Here is a 21,354-nt window from a genome sequence, read left to right as displayed (position 1 = left end):
AAATTATATTTTCATAAAAAATTAATAAATTCATTTATATTCAGACTTCTTTTATATGTACATATGTTCATAATAAACATAAATAGGAACAACTTAAAAATTATCAGCTTCCAACAGCTTTAAAATAGCACTTGCCATATAGTGATGTCTCCCAAAATTTTGCCTCTTCTTCGCTCCTCCTCTTCATCGTAGCCATCATGTAAGCAAACATTTCTTGTGAAGTCTGTTTATAAACATATTATACGCAAAGATTTTATTTAATCATACCTCTACTCCAATAGTTGGGACATCCTGCAGTCCATCAACCACGGTCCTCCCTAATGTTTCCATCGCCCGCTCTTTCAACTCGGAGGTTTGAATTTATTGCATTGATCCTCCATCCAGAGAATGTAAAAACATAGAGAAGATGCAAATTGAATTCTGTATGATGGTTTGATTGGACGGCTAACAGAGCTGATAGAATTGAAGCAAGGAATTCACCATTCTCGCTGCTATTTAGCAGAAATGAGCACGTTCTCTGGCAGAAATATACGTAAAACGACTGATCTCACACGAGAATGAATAACGAAAAGAAAAATATACAAAGTCACATATGAGTGATTATTTTGCATCATATGAACCATTTTTTTGGAAAAATTATAATTTTTTAAAAAAATCGGGAAAAATTAAATAAAAAATAATTTTATATAAATTATTACAGTAGAATCCGGTTATAACGACATTCAAGGGACCGATGAAAATACGTCGTTGTAACCGATCGACGTTCAAACAGAATTTAGAGATTTTTTTTTTTTTGCTTTTACGCTTCCCCTAGTGTTTTCATACTAACTGTAGTACGCTGGAAAAATTTTTTTTGCTATTAAAAAACCGTTTTCAGTAAAAATAAAATTTATTCCAATTCAAATTATGTATACATACGTATTATCAACATATGTACTCGTACATAGTAATATACATACGTACAATTATACAAATTTACTTCAAAAAGTCTGTAATTTTACCTTGTTTTTTCTTGTTATGGTGAAAATAAGAATCGCGTACAGCATTATGAGTATAGACATCATATTTTTTGCAGATTCATCAACGAAATTAGCATGTACAAATTGATTTAAAATTTCTGCAGATTTTAGAGCTTCAGATACTCTTGGAGATGAAGAAATCTGGTCATTTTCATCAGCGCTGCCATCACTATCACTTTTGTCGACAATTACATTTTGCACAATTGCTTCATCGGTTAGTTCTCCACATATTGCAAGATTATTGTCAATACTAGAAAATTCCTCGATTTCTTCTGTTGATATGGGTAGGCTACTTTCAAAAGCACTTGCCCAAACTGAGAGCGGAACATCATCTTCATCATCAATATCAGATGATATTGAAGTGCGGTAACGCCTATATTCGCGATAGAAAATCCAGCATGCTTGAAACAGTTGGAAATCGTTATTTCAGAAACCTTGTTCCAAGCATCATACGTCATAAGAATGGCATCAAGTATTGTAATCTTCACTTGCCCAACCTTGTTATTTTTATTGTTATCGTGATCGTTGATTAGTTTTAGAACAAGGAATTTTCGAAAATATGATTTAAACGCACGAATTACTCCTTGATCCATAGGTTGCAATATGGATGTAGTATACGGTGGTAGAAAAACTAGAGTAATGCTTCTCAAGTCATCGATTTTAGGGTGAGCTGGACAATTATTAACCAAAAGTAGGATTTTTTTTCGTTTTCTTGAGTTTACGATCCCAATCACGCACCCATTTCGTAAAAATATCAGATGTCATCAAGGCTCTGCTATTACTAACATAATCGACAGGTAACGACCGTACGTTTTTGAAACATCTTGGACGCTTTGACTTTCCAATTACAAGCAATTTTCTTTTTATTGTACCACTCATGTTTGCTGCAATTAGCACAGTTAGTCTTTCTTTCGACAGCTTTCCGCCTAAACATTTTTCTCCTCTAAATTTTAAAGTTTGATTTGGTGTCAACTTATAAAATAATCTCGCTTTATCAGTGTTAAAAATCTCATGATCGCTAAATTGGGCTTTCAAATTTGGCCAAACTTTTGCTAACCAGTCGCTCACATCACTCTTTTGGACTGACAGAGATTCACCAGCAACTTTGCCTGCAACAATATTGTGTCCTACTTTAAATCGGCTGATCCAACTTGTTGAGCATTCGAATCCAGAAATGTCAAGCTTCTTAGCAAAATCATTTGCTTTTTCTTGTAGTATAGGCCCATTTATAGGTATACCCTTATTACGCTGCACTTTAAACCACAGCAATAATGCTTTATCTACATCATCTTGACTCGAAACTCTCACAAGTTTAATTTTAAGAACATTTTCATTGAATAGAGGTTCAATTTTGCTTTTATTTTTCTTGATTGTAGATATTGTGGAATGACTAGCACCGAACTCTTTTGCAGGAAGTGCATTTGATTCGCCAGCTTCTAAGCGATGTATAATTGCAGCTTTTTCTTCAATAGAAAAACATTTTCTCTTCAGAGCACTCATTGCGGCGCATCTTCTTATTGTCTGACCGCGAAAAAATAACTAACTAACTGACATTTATACATTGAAGACGAGACTGATTTACAAAAATTTACGAAATACATTCATAAGTAAATAGCTATCTAGTAGCGAAAGACATAAAAACATTGTTCCGCACTTTACCGTTATTGATTCCGCAACTGATCGGCGACATTCATTCTTATTAAAAAAAGCATGCGTCGTCGTTATAACCAGTAAACTTATCTTAAAATTTTGTGAAATTACGTCGCTAAAGCCGGTATGTCGTTAAAAACGGTGACGCTTTAAGCAATGCTTTTTTCAAAAATTTGTACTAAAACCAAACTTTAAGTTGCGTTTACGTCGCTAAAAGCGGTCGGACGCTGTAAGCGAGGTCGTTATATTCGGATTATACTGTATTTCAAAAAAGTTATATTTATTTCAACTATTACAAAATCTTCATTTTCATGTGCCAAGTTAACTTAAATGTGCTTACGAGGTGTCTTCATAAAGTATCGCGAATTTTGTGTTTTTTCAAAAATTATTTATTTATTCATGAATATCTATTTTGTCCCCTTCAAAGTAATCCCCATGAGATATTATACACTTGTGCCAACGGTTTTTCCAATCTTCGAAGCACTTCAAAAAATCATTTTTTTATCTTCTTCAGCTCCTCCTTCGATGCCGTCTTTATCTCGTCAAGAGAAGCGTAACGTCGTCCTTTCATGGGCCTCTTCAGTTTAGGGAACAAGAAAAAGTCACAGGGGGCCAGATCTGGGGAATACGGTGGCTGCGGCATCATTAGTGTGTTGTTTTTGGCCAAAAAGTCGCGCACAAGCAACGATGTGTGAGCAGGGGCGTTATCGTGGTGCAAAAGCCAATTTTTGTTCTTCCAAATTGCGCATAACTTGCAGGTAATATTCCTTATTGACCGTTCTTCCCTGTGGCAAGAACTCATGATGCACCACGCCCCTGCAGTCGAAGAAAACTGTCAGCAAACTGTCGTGATACTTTTTGAACACACCTCGTATATTAACATGTCTTGGGTCATTCCTTTCATTTCTTCAAAAAAAAATTAATGACCTTAATGAAATATTCATATTCGCATTATTTCGTTATCATTTCCAGATTTGTAGCAATAGAATTTCTATGGCATATACATACATACATATGTATATGTATTATTTCTTTGGCACATTTGGCTGTATGTTTACGAAATCAAATACGAACTTCATATGTACAAACATTCATAAAGAAATAACATGTGCCGCACGCATCTTTTCGAATCTCCGTTGTCACGGACAAGCAATGGCCGAAACTCACATTTTATCAGAGTCAATCTGTCGAAGCACTGACGCGACGACAAAGCGCCACAACATTGTGTTGTGTCAACAAGCTAGCGTAAATATGTACGTTTTTGTATGAGCTTACATACATATCGACACTGATTTTTGCGAGCCACGGAAAAATATTTTAGAATTGACAAATATTATAAATCGAAAACAGCTTTGTTGCCACTTTTGTCACTCCGTGTTTTTTTTTTTGTGTTTGCCGAGTTTGCATCAAAAAGATGTTCAATTTATGATTTTTAGCTTTTGCCATCGTCGCGAAAAGTCGCTAGCTGGCAAAAGCATGCTCGGGGAGATCTTACGGCGTCTGGTTTTATGAATGAAGCGAGGTCCCTTGTGGAATATGCGCATGAGTTTATGAATGAAATCGTTTTTGTTGTAAAATTTACTACATTTGGCCTTCGTCAATTCGGCTGCCATATTGACTCGATTATTCACCATCATTCGATTATTCACCAACATATTCCAGTTTTTTAGTCGCCTATTACAATTTCTTGTAGCTGTTCAACGTGATCACGCTCATTGAAGTGCGCATATAATTAAACTGTGATCATATTGTGATCACTTGTCGAAAGCAAAACAAGCGGTTCGCGCGTACGGGTAACAGTAAAGTGTGCTCCTCAATTTCTTTTAATATACATACTTACGTGAAATCCAGGCTGTGGAAATTCGTAAGCAGATTCACCGGAGGACCTTAACATCGTTGGCACCACACGGTATATCAATTTACTCGAAATTTCTTCAAAAATATTTAAAAACATAAATTAGAGAAATTATTAATAGAAATTTTGGTATTTTTGGAAAATCAATATTGCGAAAAAATTCGTTTATTATTAACTACGTTAAAAGATAATAGAGTGAAATTAAAAGTAATAATTGATAGTAATGCGGAAAAAGTGTACGAAAAGGTTAATAAATAATGGAAAAATGGATAGCAAACTGTGCGTTGTTTATTTTCTGCCATCTAAATATATTAAAATCTGTTTTTGTTAATATACTTTCACATAATTTAAATAGCAATATAAAACTGCTTACTTCTGATGCTGCAAACGCAAAGGAGGCGGCAGACTTCAAGCGACATCTGTCAAAAAATAGCAAAACTCAGCCATCTTTCAGCAGTTTTGCCTACTCAAATTTGGTAAATTCAGCTAAATGCACGGAATTCTTGCGCATTACAAACTTGCATTAACATGAGTCAAATGCGCAGGTATATGTAAATTAAGCCCGCTAATGCAGATTAGCGTTGTCGTCTGTCAGGGCTATAAGCCGACATAATTATGTTGGCTTGTCATAAGCTGTCATAGCTTGTATATTGAACTAGAGACATTGCCAGTTCCTCGCTTTTTTTCATTCACAAAAGCAAGGTTTTTCCCAAAAAAAAAGTAGTTGGCAAAGCGAGAAACCTTATTTTGACAGATGAAAATGGAAACAATCCAAAATTACAGATTTTTTGGATAAGTATTGGGTTAAAATTTAGACAAATATGAACACTTGTTTTCAGTTTTTTGTATTAGCCGTGTTTTATTTGACCATCACAAGCAAATAGCTACATAAAACGCACTTAGCTTATATTCGCTAAAAATTAATTGGGTTGGTAATGCGGACAAGAACAATCAATCAGCTGATATAGAATTTAGTTTGAAATTGTAAATTCGTAAACGGAATATTAATATACTATAGAAATATATGTATTTATTTTAGTTATTTGATGTCTCAAAACATACTTTTTTAAACTGGCGGACCTGATTCCGCTCAAACTGCTCAACCGATTTACTTAATTTTTTTATTTAAATGTTCACAAAACGCCCGGCTATCGTCCCTACTAGGTTCATATTTTTTTATAATTTATTGACAATGTTTTGACAAAATTTATGTAAAGAAACATAGGCAAAAATTAAAAACAGAGCGGTTATTACTTTTTTATTTATTAATATTTTTTCATTATTGTAGTGGGACGATAACCATTCACGTACCTTTTAAGAATAAATTGGGTTTTTGTGTCCGTAATCAAAAATATATATAGTTTAAATAAAATACATTTTCTAACACTTAAAATCAATTCACACTTATTAGAATATCCATAATTGTGAATGGCATAATGTACAATCTCATTGGCAATACCTAACCGGCGAACTGTCAAAGAAATTATTAACAGCGTCCGATAAAGCACGTATGCTAAATAATTATTAATTCGTGTAAAATTTATTCAAAATTGTAAAAATTTATAATAACCCAGTTAGTGAACTAATCTTATATTAACATATTAAATAAATAAAGTAGTCAGCAATGAATCGCAGACGTCCTCACGATGGCGATGAAGAAGGCTATGGTAAGTTGATATGATTAGCGGCATGCTGTCAGAAATACCTACAGATTTTGTAAGTATAATCATACCTTTAATTTTTAGATCACCGCAATCGCAAGCGTAGACGCGTTTCTGAAAATCAGGAAATTGAAGATAGATTGGAGTCACTCATTTTGCGGGTTGGTGAACGCAGCACATCATCAGTGGAATCGAACTTAGAAGGATTGGTTTCTGTGTTAGAGGCAGATCTGGGTACTTTTCGTTTAAAAATATTGCGAATTCTATCGGATTGTGCAGTTAAAATGCCCGAAAAATGTACTATCTATACGACTTTGGTTGGTTTATTGAATGCGAAAAATTATAAATTCGGTGGAGAATTTGTAGATCATATGGTGAAAACATTCAAAGAAGCCTTGAAAATGTGCTGGTGGGATGCCGCACGTTATTCGTTACGTTTTCTGGCTGATTTAGTGAACTGTCATGTAATATCAGCCACTAGTCTCTTGCAACTTCTGGACACAATGATCGATGTTTCAAACGAGGACACAGTACCACAAGTTCGTCGGGACTGGTTCGTTTTTGCGGTACTTTCCACACTACCATGGGTTGGCCGTGATTTATATGAGAAAAAGGAGTCGTCACTAGAATCTCTGCTGTTACGCATTGAAGTATATTTGAATAAACGTTCTAAGAAGCACCACAACGCTTTACGTGTGTGGTCCGTGGATGCACCACATCCACAGGAAGAATATTTAGATTGTCTATGGGCGCAAATTCGTAAATTACGTCAAGATAATTGGGCTGAAAAACACATTCCACGTCCATATCTAGCCTTTGACTCTATTTTATGTGAAGCACTACAACATAACTTACCCCCTATAGTGCCACCACCACATCATGAGTCATATGAATATCCCATGCCGTGGGTTGTTTATCGCATGTTCGATTACACTGATTGTCCTGATGGCCCCAATTTACCAGGTGCACATTCAATCGAGCGTTTCTTAATTGAAGAACACCTCCACCATATAATTGAGACACATAGATTAGAACGAAAAGATTGTGCAGCGCAACTACTGGCGTTCCCCTACAAGAACAAAATACCTCTAGAATACTGTATTGTTGAGGTTGTATTTGCGGAAATATTCCATATGCCTACACCTCGTTATCTGGAAATTGTTTATGGGTCCATTCTTATTGAGTTGTGCAAATTACAACCAGCAACACTGCCACAAGTGCTAGCACAGGCCACTGAAATTTTGTTCATGCGTATTGATTCAATGAATACATCTTGTTTTGACCGTTTTGTGAATTGGTTTTCGTACCATTTAAGTAACTTCAAATTCACATGGTCTTGGGAGGAGTGGGATAGTTGTTTGTTGTTAGATCCAGAGCATCCACGCCCAAAATTCATACAAGAGGTTTTACATAAATGTTTAAGGTATTGCTTTATTACCTACATTAATTATACTTTTCCATATTATAAATTAAATCTTAATATTGTAGATTATCTTATCATCAACGGATCACGGAGATGATGCCTGAAACATATGCTAAGCTTATACCAGTTCCACCGCAACCCAACTATAAGTATGCTTCCGAAGATGCAGGTGAGTGATGTGCATTTGTTACTACTATTTCCATAAAATTTTACTCATATTGCTCCAATGTCAGCAGATCGGAATCGATCTTCAGTAGTCGAAGTCGATTAAGAATCGATTCTTGACATTCGAAAAATCGATTATTTTACGAGAAAACTCGATTCTCGAGTAGAATCGGAATGACACACCCTAATAATCATATTAGTTGTATGGGGGTAGGGCAAGTTTTCACCCTATTTAATCCAATGTAGTTGCAAGGAAAGGGAATGGGAATATTGACCTTATATGCGGTTTAATGTCAACTGGAACATCGAAAATCTTTATATATTATTAGGTATACGGTGGATAAGAGAAGTATTCATTCGATTCAACTCATTTTTGAAAGAGAAAAAACTATTATCAGAAAGAAATTCTCATAGAATTTCAATAATATATCTCTCAAATTAGCCGATTCCTTCGGTAAAAAGTTAGCCATAGTTAGATAAATTGTTTCGCACTTATACTTATTTATTTTAAATAAATATGACAAAAAAGATATTTTACAGTTTTATTCTAACTTTTTATGCATGGAAAAATTATAGTGTAAAGTTTTGCAATTTCATTAAAAGACTAAATTTTTGGTATTCAAAGCACACAGCAAAATAAAAATAAAATTCACTTTTTATTCTGTTTTCACCTCATTCTCACCATGATCACTGTCATCAACGATAACTGGTATTTCCTCACCATTGCTACCGACTTTGATGCTCACCGACTTGCTAACTGATTTTTGAGTAAGCACTTCGATTACCTCACTACTTTTTTTTGGGAGCCGGTTGTTATTGGCAGCGTCGGTTGAATTGTTCGCTAATCCAGTGGACAATTGATTTTCATGTCTCTGATTTTGCTCTTTCAACACACGTTTTTTATCTGTTTTAGCTGAGTTTTCCTTCGCGGGATTGATTTCTGAGTTCGGTTTCACGTCATTATTTGGCGAAGACTGTTTCGATGAATGTTTACGTCGAGGTTTCCACTTCAGCACCGGCTGCTCGGTGCTTGTTGTAGAGGGACGCACATGTTTCAGTCGATAGCGGCTGATCGCGCGTAGTGAAGGCGTCTCTGATGTAGAAGTAGAAATAAAGTTTTGTGTGCCTTGCTTGGGCGGGAGCGTGGCATCGTCTATGGATGTCGTGGATGGCATTGCAGTTGTGGATGAAAGCATCGAATTCGTTGTTTGCAAAGCAAAAGTCAGTAAGGAAGGAATTGTTGTTGCAAGCAACTCTCTTGTAGTGGGTGAAAGAGTGGTCGTGTTTGTTGTAGTTGCTGGGGGCGTACTGCTGTCAGCTACTATTAGGCTCGCCGTCGTGCTGCTGGTCATTTGCGTTTCAGTGTTTGAGTAAAGCTGCTTATTTTTGAACGATATTTGCAGGTCTTTTTGGCTTGATTTCTGTTCTAAATCGATTTTTTGCTTATCAACCTCCTGTGATTCATCTTCGTATGGTATGCGCTCATCCTGATCACTATCAGGTGAGGGCAATTGCGTAGCTGTCGAGTAGGGCCTTACTACTTTTCTGCTTTTCACTGGATTTATGTCGATATCTGGATATTCTGTGTATTGATTCAGTTTTGGCGACTCCAATTGAGATGCGCCCAGTTCGTAAGATTGTCCGTCAAGGGGAGGGTTGTGCGCTAGGTTTAGGTAAAGTGGATCAGGTTCAGAATATCGTATGGGATTTTCATCCATCGGTTCGCTTTGTACAAAGGGTTTATTACGTGGTAAAGGTAGTTCATCCTCCACTACAGGTCCTGGATAAATGAGTAGAGGAACTTTTGAGTCAATCGGTATCTGATACATCTGATAAATGTATGGCCTCTTCAATGGCGCTACTGGTGTGACTTGCACTACATGCTCCTTGCGCACCTCTGTATCCGTTTTAGGAAAATTTGTGGGGTTTACTGTCTGGGGACCCTGTTGGAAGCTGTTTTTCAAGCCAGTATTGTAATAGTTATTGAAAGATGTAGGTACCGTGGTTTCGCTTATTATGCTTTTATGTGAGTTAGTTTGCTTATTAAGAGGCTTTTCAGCACTACTGAGCTCATTTTCGGTACTTGTAGTGCTCGTCATATAAAAGTGATGGTGGAAGTGATGCGTGACCACAGGTGTAGATAATTTACCAACGCCACCAGCCAAATTTAACTCGTTAGAATTCGTTGGAAATTTTATGGTTTCATGCTCCAATGTGGGTGGATATAGTTCTGGGCGTGGAAATTTCGTTTGGTAATTGGGTCTATATGTGGTGGGTGCGGGATAATAATTCCGGCTTACCGTACTCAGTAAATTCGGAAATACTTTTATTTTTGGTGCAGTCTTAATTGGGTAATCTTTTATATACTCCCCAATATTTAATTTGTCTGGCGAAGGGAAGTGTGGAGATGGCTGGTAGATGCTTTGCAAAAAAGTCGGTTGGGGCATAGGTGTCGCCGGCCGGTGCTGATTCACGGATCCAAGCATAAAATTTCGACCTGTGACATCGTCAAACCGCCGATCTGGAAATCGTGAGTCATCGTTGTAGAATATTCTCCCAAATGTATGTGGATAGTCATCATCTCGTTGTATATATGTTTGCAACGTACTACTTTTGCTATTGTTGCTGTCAGATTCCGCTTTTCTTTTAACATTACCCACACTTTCGGCACGCAACGGACTCACACTGAATTTCATTTCATAACGAAATTTTCGATTGATATCACGATGTCGTATCTTCTGAACTTGCCACAAAGCCCACACATGATCGCTCTCACAGTCATAACCACATTGTCCTTCCACGAACCGGAAAGAGTCGTTGCCTATTTTCTCAAGATGTCCACTTGCAAGCGTAACAATATCTCCAAACCGTGTGTCAAAAACACCGTGTTGTGGCAGGTAAGGGGAATGCAGAAAGTTGTTGTAGGCCTTTTGCTGACTGGAAAAAAAGTGAAATGGAAAATTTCAAAAATACTTTAAACACAAAATGAATTAAATGTAATACAAACTTTATAGAAACAAGTAAGGATGGCCTCAGTTCGTATGTAGCCGAACATTTTATATTTTATGCCATAGATGCTAAGTGTCTATTCTACATAATTCTTAATGTCCGAAATATTTACAAGGTGCGTTCCAAAGTAAACAGGACTTAAAAAAAAACAGAACAAATGGTTTTTTCGCAAAATCAATTTATTTTATTCAAAATAGTCTCCTTCTGTTTCAATACAGCTTTTTGCACGGTCCAAAAGCATGTCGAACGAGTGTTTTAGCTCGTTTCCCGTTATGGCCGCCAGTATGCCGGTGCAAGCCTTTTGAATGGCCTCTACGTCTGCATAACGCTTTCTTTTGATGGACTAATACATTTTTCCGAAAAGGTAGAAGTCGTACGGTGCCATATCAGGTGAATACGGGGAACGGTTAATGGTTAAAATGCGATTTTTTTGTAAAAATAATTGGTCACAAGCGTCGATCAGAGTGTTGGATTCTGAGCAATTTTTGGTCGTCAGTTAATTTGTGCGGAACAAACCGTGCACACACCTTTCGTAAGCCCAAATGTTCGGTCAAAATGCCATTCCATTTCCATGAATTTCAATGATAATTTCTGCTGATTTTTGATGAATTCACGCACAGTTTCGATGGAATTTCAAATTCGGATAAAAGTGTTAACAAGAAATACGCGATGTTTGCTTCATAATGGGTTGTCAAAAAAGTCTTGCGGTATTTTTATTGAAATGGAAATGAATTTTTGATGACTCATGCCCAGCTCTTGAACGATGCTACGGCTGCTACTATGCCGGTCTCTTTCGACCAATTCAGCGATTTTATCGCAATTTTCGACGACAGGCCTTCCACAGCGTGGCGCATCTTCGACCACCTCTACACCAGAACAAAAACGTTGAAACCATCGTTGTGCGGTGGAAATGGAAACTGTATCGGGTCCATAAACTGCACAAATTTTATTGGCGGCTTGAGATGCATTTTTGCCTTTATCGTAATAGTACTGTAAAATATGCCGTATTTTCTCTTTATTTTGCTCCATGTTTGCGACGCTATAACTCACGAAGAAACGACAATCAATTAAACACGTATTAGCGCGTGAAATGAGCTTTCCAAAAAGGTATAGCATGACCCGATGCGACGAATAAAACTAGAACTACGCGCTTTCAGCGCCAACTAGCGAAAATACCGCAAGACTTTTTTGACAACCTATTATTTTACTATTGAATAAGTAGTTGGCAATTATTTATAGTCCCCACTTATTCACAGCGGATAAATGGAGAATCCTACAAATTTTAAAACGCATATTTTTCAGAATCAGCTTTTTGTAAACTATTTCTTAACTTTAAAATTTATCAGGAATTTGAAAGCATGATTTCTCAAACAGCAATATCGCAAAACAGCTCTAGCAAATGAATTTAGCTAATTAATTTCTGCTCATCACCATTTTTTGGCAAAAATAGATAAATGACATTAATACCAATATACCATGTACTTACAATTGATTTAATGTTTCGAAATACTAACATAAAATAATATATTGCATATTGATTTTATAAGTTCAAATTGTTTTTGTTTCATTACCTTTTTGTTTTGGTATATACAGGGTATCTCAAAATTAACGCAATATTTAAATTTCGTTCCATTTATCTAGTAAAGATAATAAATAAAATAAATCGGCATCTGACAGTTTAAACTTATAGCGTTTTCTTTTATCCATGAATATGTTGCCTCATCAATGTTCAATTTTTCAAATGATAAAAGAACAATAAAAAATCCTATTATACATACATACATACAATATGCTTTGTTTTCGTTGATAATTAGTACATACAATACAATAAACTTTTTAAACTGTAATTTACGGAAATAATGAAAATAACATTTAACACTTTTTTTTTCCTCTGGGTCTGAGTAAGCGTTCACAACGTATTTTACGAATCCTTTCATTCTGGGTAGGGCATTTCTTTCAACAACTAACGTCGTCATTTTATTCTCTGATGATGATGAGAATGAATCAACCAATTTATTTACAATTTCCAATAATGATTTTAATAAAATTAACCGACTTATTTTACTTTGTGCAAAAACTTCATTAAATAACTTTGAAACTTTCAGAAAACATAAATAACAAGTAAACAAGCGCTATGTTCGTATGCAACCGAACGTCCTATACTCTTGCAACTTGAAATGAAGAGAAATACCTTAAGATGTAAAACGTCAACCAGAGGATCGGTATCTAAGCAATTTTATGTATACATATACTCCATATGCTAAAAAAATGTTCCATAGATTTCATTTAGGTACCACACATACCATAACCAATCATATGGAGCAAAATAGTTATTGGGACGTTAGGTTAAGTTATCGCCCAATTTTGTATCTATTTTAGGCACAAAGATATACTGTTATGAGTGGAAAATTTTCATTGAGATAACTCAAATATTGCCCGATATATCCCCATTCAACCCATTTTCGATACACAGAAAAACTATTGTCAGGAAAGGTTCCTCTCTGAATTTTAATTGTATATCTCACACATTGGCCGAATTTCGTTCAAAAGTCAACTATACATAAAGAGGTCCACATATTCAGTACTTAGAGGTTTGAACAGTTTTGGTTGTAAAGTTTTAATGTCGCTGCGTATTTTGTAATTTATTTTTCGCGCTTGTAGTAGTTTTTAACAGTACCGTAATAAGGGGAGCGAGTGGGCTTATCTTCCGATTTCATTCATTTAACATTATCGGTAGGAGTTTATATGATATCTGCGCTTAGCAAATTTGGTTGCTGTAGCTTTAGTAGTTTATGAGATATGTACAATAAATTTATTAGAGGACGGTGCTACGCCCTTTTTTCAAAAATTTTCGATCCCCTGGCCTAAATTACAGTATTATATCTTAATTCAGTTCTTAGTTATGACACTTTATAAGTTTTCGGTTATTGATGATTTGTATTTGTGGGCGTGGCAGTGGTCCGATTTCACACATCCACGAACTCGTAACTGTTTTTGTACTAATGAACCGCGTACTAAGTTTCATCAAGATATCTCACATCACGAACGAACGGAGAAACAAACAGTCACCCGGATTTCAACTTTTCTCGCCATCCTAATCTTTTATACATATGTATATACTTAACTCTATATGTATCTTGCTTAATTTTAGGTGACACGTACAGCCGTTAGGTGAATAAAACTATGTTGCATTTTTGCCTGGTTAGAAGGCAACACTTTGAGAGCATAACAGCTGAACCTGAAAGCATGTTGAGAAAAAAACACGCAACTTTGACAGTACGAGCATAACACGATAGAACAACGGGACTTCATATTGAACAATTTTATCACAGTTTGGTGTGAATTTTGGGTTGGGGCATAAATGGACCATACTTTTTTTAAAATGAGATGATTTAATATCATAATATTTATTTTTATGGGGTTATTTGAAATCACAGATCTACAACCACGCGTGTTTCAAATTGAATGCAGGAGATTTAAGGATTTCAAGAAGAAAGTCAAAAAGTCATGGGAAATTTCCGCAAACGAGTCTGTATGGGTATGGAAACCCTAACCTATATACTTTATGATGCAATAAAAAAATTACAACCAAAAGACTAAGCTATTAATTTAATTCGACTATTTGTTGAATAAGTTGGACATACAAGTATGCACCTACATACCACCACCGAGTAAGCTCGCATCGTTGTTTCAACATTTAGTAGTGCATACTTATGTATGAATCAATGCGTTTTTGCCACGCACCACATGCCAACGCCACGACAGCGTCTAGGTAATTAATACTAATTTAGCAAACGTAACATAACATTCCGACACACTTAGTTTTCACTGACGCAACTCAACCAACACCGCGGACCCCACCAGTGCAATAATAAACAAGTAAGGAAGTTCTTGCAACATGCATGAATCAAAGCCGGGGAAATATCTCCAGGTGCTCGCAAAACCTTATATTAAAAATGTTGCGACGAAATCGTGCATAGATTAAATATGTCATTTTACTAAGTTATATTATAGGTCATACGCTGGCATGATTTTGTTGCTAAACTCAACCGAAGAGGATAAATTTAATAATTGAGTTGTTTTGGAAAACGTCAATCAGTGAAACGAAATTCGTTATATTAAGGATATGACCAACTTCATTCATATTAACTGCTAAACGATTAATATTATTTTGTAATATTCAGAAAACTTGTCCACTTAATTTCATTAAAATGTTACATTTTTTGTCCAACCTAAACGTTTCAATGTCAGCTGTAAATCCGAAAATTAGTAAATGGTTTTCTTGTATCCATGGAGTACAGAGCCTGCTATTTGTCTTCTTGCAGTATCCAATCATAGTTATTTTTTCCTAAAGTATTTCAGCTAACTTCCATACACCCATTTTATAAAGTTTTATCATTTTAACAGTGTTCAGGCTTTCTGTGCAGCTCTTGGAAACACCAAAGCCCTGAGCTTAGAAACATCCATAAACTTGCTTCTTTTGGGAGTTTTTAACACTCTTTTGAAAAAATGTTTGTTTTTTTTTTTTCTTAGCCAAATACGTCTTAAGTGTTTGAACAATACAAAAGTTGATGCTTCTGTAAATATTACATTTCTCCAATCACGGTTGTTGTTTTCCTGCGACCAATGCAATATTTTTTAATGTGTGCAGGGGTTAGATTACGCTATCGATACGATTGATGCCAGATCTCTGAAGTAAATCTCGAATTTTATTTAGATATGTATATATCTAATCCTTTTTTAATTTTTTTAGCTTCTCTTAGACTGAGCAGTGCTTTTTTCTCAAAAAATGTTAGTTTTGTCCTCGCAATTAGATATCATGTGATTCCTCCCACTTCCCGGCTTGTAATCTACGTTTCCAACTTTTCCATAATGTTCAGATCACCTCTACATAAAGATATAACTCTTATTTAATTTCTTAGCAGTTTTTTTAATAGCCCATTTGGGACCTGTAGGTACTAACAAAGCATAGTAAAACTGCTTCTAAAGGTTAATAATAATAAGTGTTTACTATAACTTATTTTTCTAAGATCTAGTAGTTCAAAAACTGACCGTAAAGTCAGTCAGGTTCTATTAGATATACACTCGTGGCCACGCAAACCTTACCACTATACTTTCTTAAATTTTTTTCGGACTTTTTCGTTCGTTCGGCATATTTTTCAATTTTGTTCTTTTTTATGTTTTTAGCAAGCATAAGTAAACTAAATTATATTATCTTATTATAATTATAGTTTTTAATTTATTACGTTTAATGTGTAAAACACAAATTAGCTTTTCTGTGCTTATACAAAATCGACCGATTTTATTGTTTTTAAAGTGATACACCTACTAAACTTTGTGTTTCAATAAAAAAAAAATAAAATATTAATTCCAAATATAGTGTAAATGAAATGAAATTAATATATATATATACAAGGTCCGTCGCAAAAGAAACAGGACTGTTAAAAAAAAAAAACAAAAAATTAATATTTTTCAAAAGTTATATTTTTTTATTCAAAGTAGTTTCCTTGTGCTTCGATACAGCGTTTAGCCTCAATTAGCATTTCAAATGAGTGTTTAAGGTCATTTTTCGGAATGCTCTTGAGAATATCGGTCGTCGGCTTTTGGATAGCTGAAATGTCCTGAAACCAGTGTCCTTTCATGGGCAAATGAAGTTTTCCAAATAGATAAAAATCACAGGGTGCCAGATCAGGTGAGTAGGCTGAGAGATTAATGGTTAATATGGAGTCAAAAAATCAGTGACAAGCGTCGACCGATGACACGGCGCATTATTGTGCAACAGGCGCCAGGACCCTGCCTCACGGTATTGTGGTCGAGCACGACGAATGCGTAACAAAAGACGCTTCATAACACCAAGGTAAAACACAGCATTAATCGTTTGGCCAGGTGGGACGAACTCTCGGTGTACAATACCCTCGGAATCGTAAAAACAAATCAGCATTGTCTTTATTTTTGACTTCTGAAGACGACCGACTTCTGGTCGTCACAGAGGTCCTCACGACCTTCTTGGAATCGCTTAAACCACTCATGCACATTACTACGGGATAGGCACTGATCACCATAAACTTTTTTCATCATTTGAAATGTTTCAGTAAACGTTTTCCCAAGTTTAAAACAAAATTTAATATTTGCTCTTTGATCAAAATACATTTTACGACCGATGACCAAAAGCTGCTGTCACTTTTTGATCGATAACATCGATTGTAGTTATCCAATTGTCTTAAAATTTTTACGAAATGCAAACAAGAGATCAAACTTTTTATTTCATATACCCACCAATAGGTGGCGCCACCAGAAACAGTTATATTTAAAAAGTTCTGTTTCTTTTGCGACAGACCTTGTATATATAATTTTTTCCACGCATGTTTTCGAGCACATTTCGAGCTCATTTTGTAAAGATCACTTTCAATTGTTTTATCTATAGCTAAATGTGTTTTGTTTTTAATTTTTAATATTTTTGATTAATAACATGTCATTAACTTATTTCTAAATAAAAAAATTCTATATATGCACAATACTTGAAAATTTTGAGTGGTAAGGTTTGCGTGGCCACGAGTGTATAGGGCCTAAGGGAAGTACTGACTGGCTTCAACTCATTTTTAACAAGTCGCAAAAACTTTTAATTACCTGAAATTCCCGGTAGCAGCATCAGCTTTGTCGTTCGCGAAAAGTGTAACGTACGTCACGTGTTTGAGTGTACGTTCCCATGGCCGCAGGAGCGATTGATTTTGCGCTCCACTTCCATTATCTTCTTCGTCATAAAAAATATTTTTTCCGTTCTGCTGTAGACCATATTTAGGGGTGAGCACTACGTCGCGTCCTACAACGACGGCGTTAAACTGAAAATTATAAAAGGGGGACTATAATATTTTTATACACTATAGTTGGAATATGAATTAGAATTATAATGGAAACATAAATCACCACTTAAGGGGGTATTCTACTCTAGAAGCATGAATTTCAGGTCATTTTTAAACTGTCGTAAAAAGGCAATTCATATTTTTTTCAGTATCCATTTTTTATGGTGTTTTTATTGATGTCTTAAGAATACAGAAAAATAATTTTACAAAAAGATATTAAAAATTAAAATAATTAGAAGGGGGGGAGAGACAGGTGTAAAAAAAATGGCGCATCCTGGTGATATTGATCCTGACTCTCCTGGTGGTCTGAAAAAAAAATCAAAAGAAATTCTTAATCAGTAAGGATGCTGTTATAGTGCCTATTTCAGGGAACACGATTTTTTTTTTTTTTTTTTGAAAAATGGCGACTGCCTGAAAATAAAAATCATTTTTTACGCTTTTTTTTTTTGAAATTCCAGAATTTTTTTAAAATATTAAGAAGAAAAATTTTGACACGATGCTGGTAGGAACGATAAAGGATTATACATATAAAGAAGGTTCACACAAAATTTCAAGTAAATCGGTTGTATAGAAAAATAGAATAAAAGAAGTTTCGAGAAAAACGCGTTTAAAAAATTCGATACGGCTGTCACTAAAGTAACTGTAGCTCTTAAAATAATTTTAATTTTTAAAAATCCTTTGAGGGATTTGTTCTTAAGGGTCTTAACTTTAAATATATGAAAAAAATCGAATTTTTCAAAATTCTAGAGTAGAATACCCCCTTAAATCAGTTGTGTGCAGAATTTTTAATTTCTAGCAACAATAAAAATATTTATTTTTATTTGATAAATTCCATATTGAAGAGAACTTTTTTTATTTCTAATAACGTAATTACCATACTTTGCCATTTCAACGAAAAAACCTAACAAAATAATATTTGAAAAATTCAATTATCTGAAATGTTTTCTATTTAAGTCGGATTGTATAATTAAGAAGGGAGGTTGGTTTACTGCTTTGGCAAATATGAACATCCATTCATTACACTCCGTATAAGTTCCTGAAACAGTACTTAACGGCAATTTTAATTAATTAAATATTTTCCACCTAAAGAATATTTTTAGTTTGTTTTCAAGAACCATATGACTGACTTGAGTATAATGAAAAATAAAATCACTGCATTCGGTTCAGCAAGTCCTTAAATGTGGAATAAACCGCTTCTTCTTTATTGGCGTAGACACCGATTACGCGATTATAGTCGAAATGGAAATCTATTGTATAACCTTATTGGTGTTTATATAAGGAGATCTTTTGACAAGAGGGCAGACTTCCAACATAGAAATAACGAATTGAAGACGTCGCCTAATTTGAGACTATACTCGGTATAAAACTCAGAGATTTTTTTTAAGAGTATCGAATTTCAATATTCGAAAATACACTAATTCACTTTATTACATTATTCCGTAACACAACATTCATTTTATAAGTCCTTTAAACTGATTAACTGCCAACTTGGCAGCATTAATGAAGTTTAATTTTTAACGTCATTTGTATTCTGATAAAACATTATTTCTTTTAAACAGTTTATTGATCGCCTGTGTCACAAATACAAATTTCACTTACTTCCACCACCAACACAACCACGAGAATATGCAACATACAGACAAATTGGCAATGCATGGTCTAATATTGCGCAACAAGTTGCCCAAAAATTGTCTGTTTAGATGCTTAGCTTTTCTTATTTCCGTCCTTGCGGACTGTTATTATGTCACGAACTCAAGCTTTAAAGCAAACCGTCGCTTACTGTTCGAATGATCAAACTAAACTGACCCTCCGCTGCGGCTCGTATTTCATATCATAAAACTTTAATTATTTTCCTTGCCTCTATGGCAAATATAAAAATACATTTGCCAGCCAAAAACTTGGCGTAAGCATCCACTTGAATGGCCTACCACCCGCGCACTAAACGTTGCAACGTTTTGGCTTGATTGCAGTCAAGTGAGACACGAAACTGAATCTGCGAAAACGAAATTGTAAAGAAAATGAAAATAGCTTGTAATATTTGCAAGACTCTGTAAGCGATTTGAGCTGCGTGTGTACCAATACTACTACGAGTACTGTTAATGTGAGTTACGTTGTTTGTTGCAAGTACGCGCTCTAAAAGAAAAATTTATTAACTTTGGCGCTTTGGTGCGTTTGTTCAATGGAAATCACAGATGTTTCCTGCCAAAGCTACATATAAAAATCTCTTCTATTGCATCACTAGGCGTTTGTCCAAAGTAACTAATTGTCGTTTCGTTAGCGCACTTAATGCGGCTGGGAACTAAGTTCACTCAAGTTTACCAATACCGTTCAACTCCTTTGAGGCTTGCTTAAAGCTTAGAGGAAACACAGGGTACTACCAAAAATTACTGTAGGAAGACAAAGCCTTCTATTTTAGAAAAGAGAGAATTAAGTTCCGATGTGTACAGGGTTTGTCCGGAAAGTAAAAGGATTGATTTTCTTCCGCCTCGACAGTAGTTCGGAGCGTGCACGCACCGACTGGATTCGGTAGAGGGCATTCCTAGCTAACGAACGAGCGAACGGCCATTTGCCTCCGAGCCAGGACAAACGTTTTCACGGGCCGTGTTTCTGTGAGTGGTGCCAGCCGAAAATGCAGCGTTCGATAAAGCAGAGATACGCGATTAAATTCTGTGTGAAAAAATTTTAACATGTATAAAAGTGATCCTCAATTTTTGAATAACGTAATCACATCTTTATGTATGATCCCGAGACAAAGGGGCAATCTTCCGAGTGGCACACTCGGCATCTCCTCGCCCAAAACAGGGAAGAATGATCAAATCCAAAGTGAAAACGATGCTCATTGTCTTTTTTGCCAAGTTTTCGTGGAAGTGCTCAAGAGACTCAAACGAAGGGTAAATCGGGTCCGACAAGACATCGCATTGCACGACGGCTCACACCGTCTTTCTTGTGAACAGCTACGTAACCAAGGCCGCAGCCGCCCTACAGCCCAGATGTGGGACCCCGGACTTTTTTGTTTCCTTGCCTGAAAAAGCCACTGAAAGACAAGGATTTTGAGACGACAGAGGGGATCCAAGCAGCACGCACTTCGGCTCTTAAGGCTATTGCGGAAAATGCCTTCCGTGCCGCCTTCAATGCTTCGAAATCGCGCTGGCAGCGCTACATTCACGCAGAAGGAGCCTATTTTAAAAGTATTTAAAGAATTGTAACGATTGGTTCAATAGATTTTTTTAAATCGACTCAGTCTTATTACTTTGCGGACAAACCCTGTAAGAAGGTACGAAACTATCGCAGCTCTCGTTCAGAACCTTGGAATGCAGAGCATGCGCTAGAACATAATCTTTGGAAAAGTGCAGTCAATGTTCCAATTAAAGGAAATTATGATTGGTATATGATGCTTAGTCGACTTAAGTCGTTTGCGATCTTGCGACCTCTCTTTTCAAACAACCAAACGTTGGCCAAGATACCTCAAGTAATTTGTATGAGAGTGTTTTAACAAATAGAATCTCGTTTTAAAACATAAAGTCAATTGATCGTTTTATTTAAAGACCAACAAAAAAATAATAAAATGAAATAATAAATATTTAAACTAAAAATATACTTTTAAGGCAAATAAGCCTACGTGTATTAGTTAAGATAAATTTTGATATTTTTTAGACTTTAAAATAATCTGCTAGGCCTCTAATAAATTTGGTGGACCAGCTCTTGCAAACTT

At 35.5% G+C, this 21,354-nt stretch overlaps 2 protein-coding genes across 2 annotated transcripts in view; one reads left to right on the top strand and one right to left on the bottom strand.

Annotated features, from left to right (window-relative positions):
• The first annotated feature begins 6,148 nt into the window (after positions 1–6,148).
• LOC120776183 (nuclear cap-binding protein subunit 1) overlaps positions 6,149–21,354 on the top strand; it is a 33,927-nt gene continuing 18,721 nt past the window's right edge. The window contains exons 1-3 of the mRNA XM_040106801.1: positions 6,149–6,191; positions 6,270–7,608; positions 7,674–7,777. Coding sequence (XP_039962735.1) covers positions 6,149–6,191; positions 6,270–7,608; positions 7,674–7,777 — 1,486 coding nt within the window. The remainder of the gene's footprint in view (positions 6,192–6,269; positions 7,609–7,673; positions 7,778–21,354) is intronic.
• LOC120776182 lies at positions 8,320–19,561 on the bottom strand. The gene is made up of 3 exons (XM_040106800.1): positions 19,242–19,561; positions 17,410–17,621; positions 8,320–10,710 (listed from the first exon to the last, which is right to left on the bottom strand). The coding sequence occupies exons 1-3, from the start codon at positions 19,296–19,298 to the stop codon at positions 8,430–8,432; spliced, it is 2,550 nt and encodes an 849-aa protein (XP_039962734.1). The 5' UTR covers positions 19,299–19,561; the 3' UTR covers positions 8,320–8,429.

Source organism: Bactrocera tryoni, chromosome 4 (assembly GCF_016617805.1).
Source record: "Bactrocera tryoni isolate S06 chromosome 4, CSIRO_BtryS06_freeze2, whole genome shotgun sequence".
Classification (NCBI taxonomy): Eukaryota; Metazoa; Arthropoda; class Insecta; order Diptera; family Tephritidae; genus Bactrocera; species Bactrocera tryoni.
The sequence above is the reverse complement of the archived record's forward strand: the minus strand, read 5'-3'. Positions and strand labels throughout refer to the sequence as shown.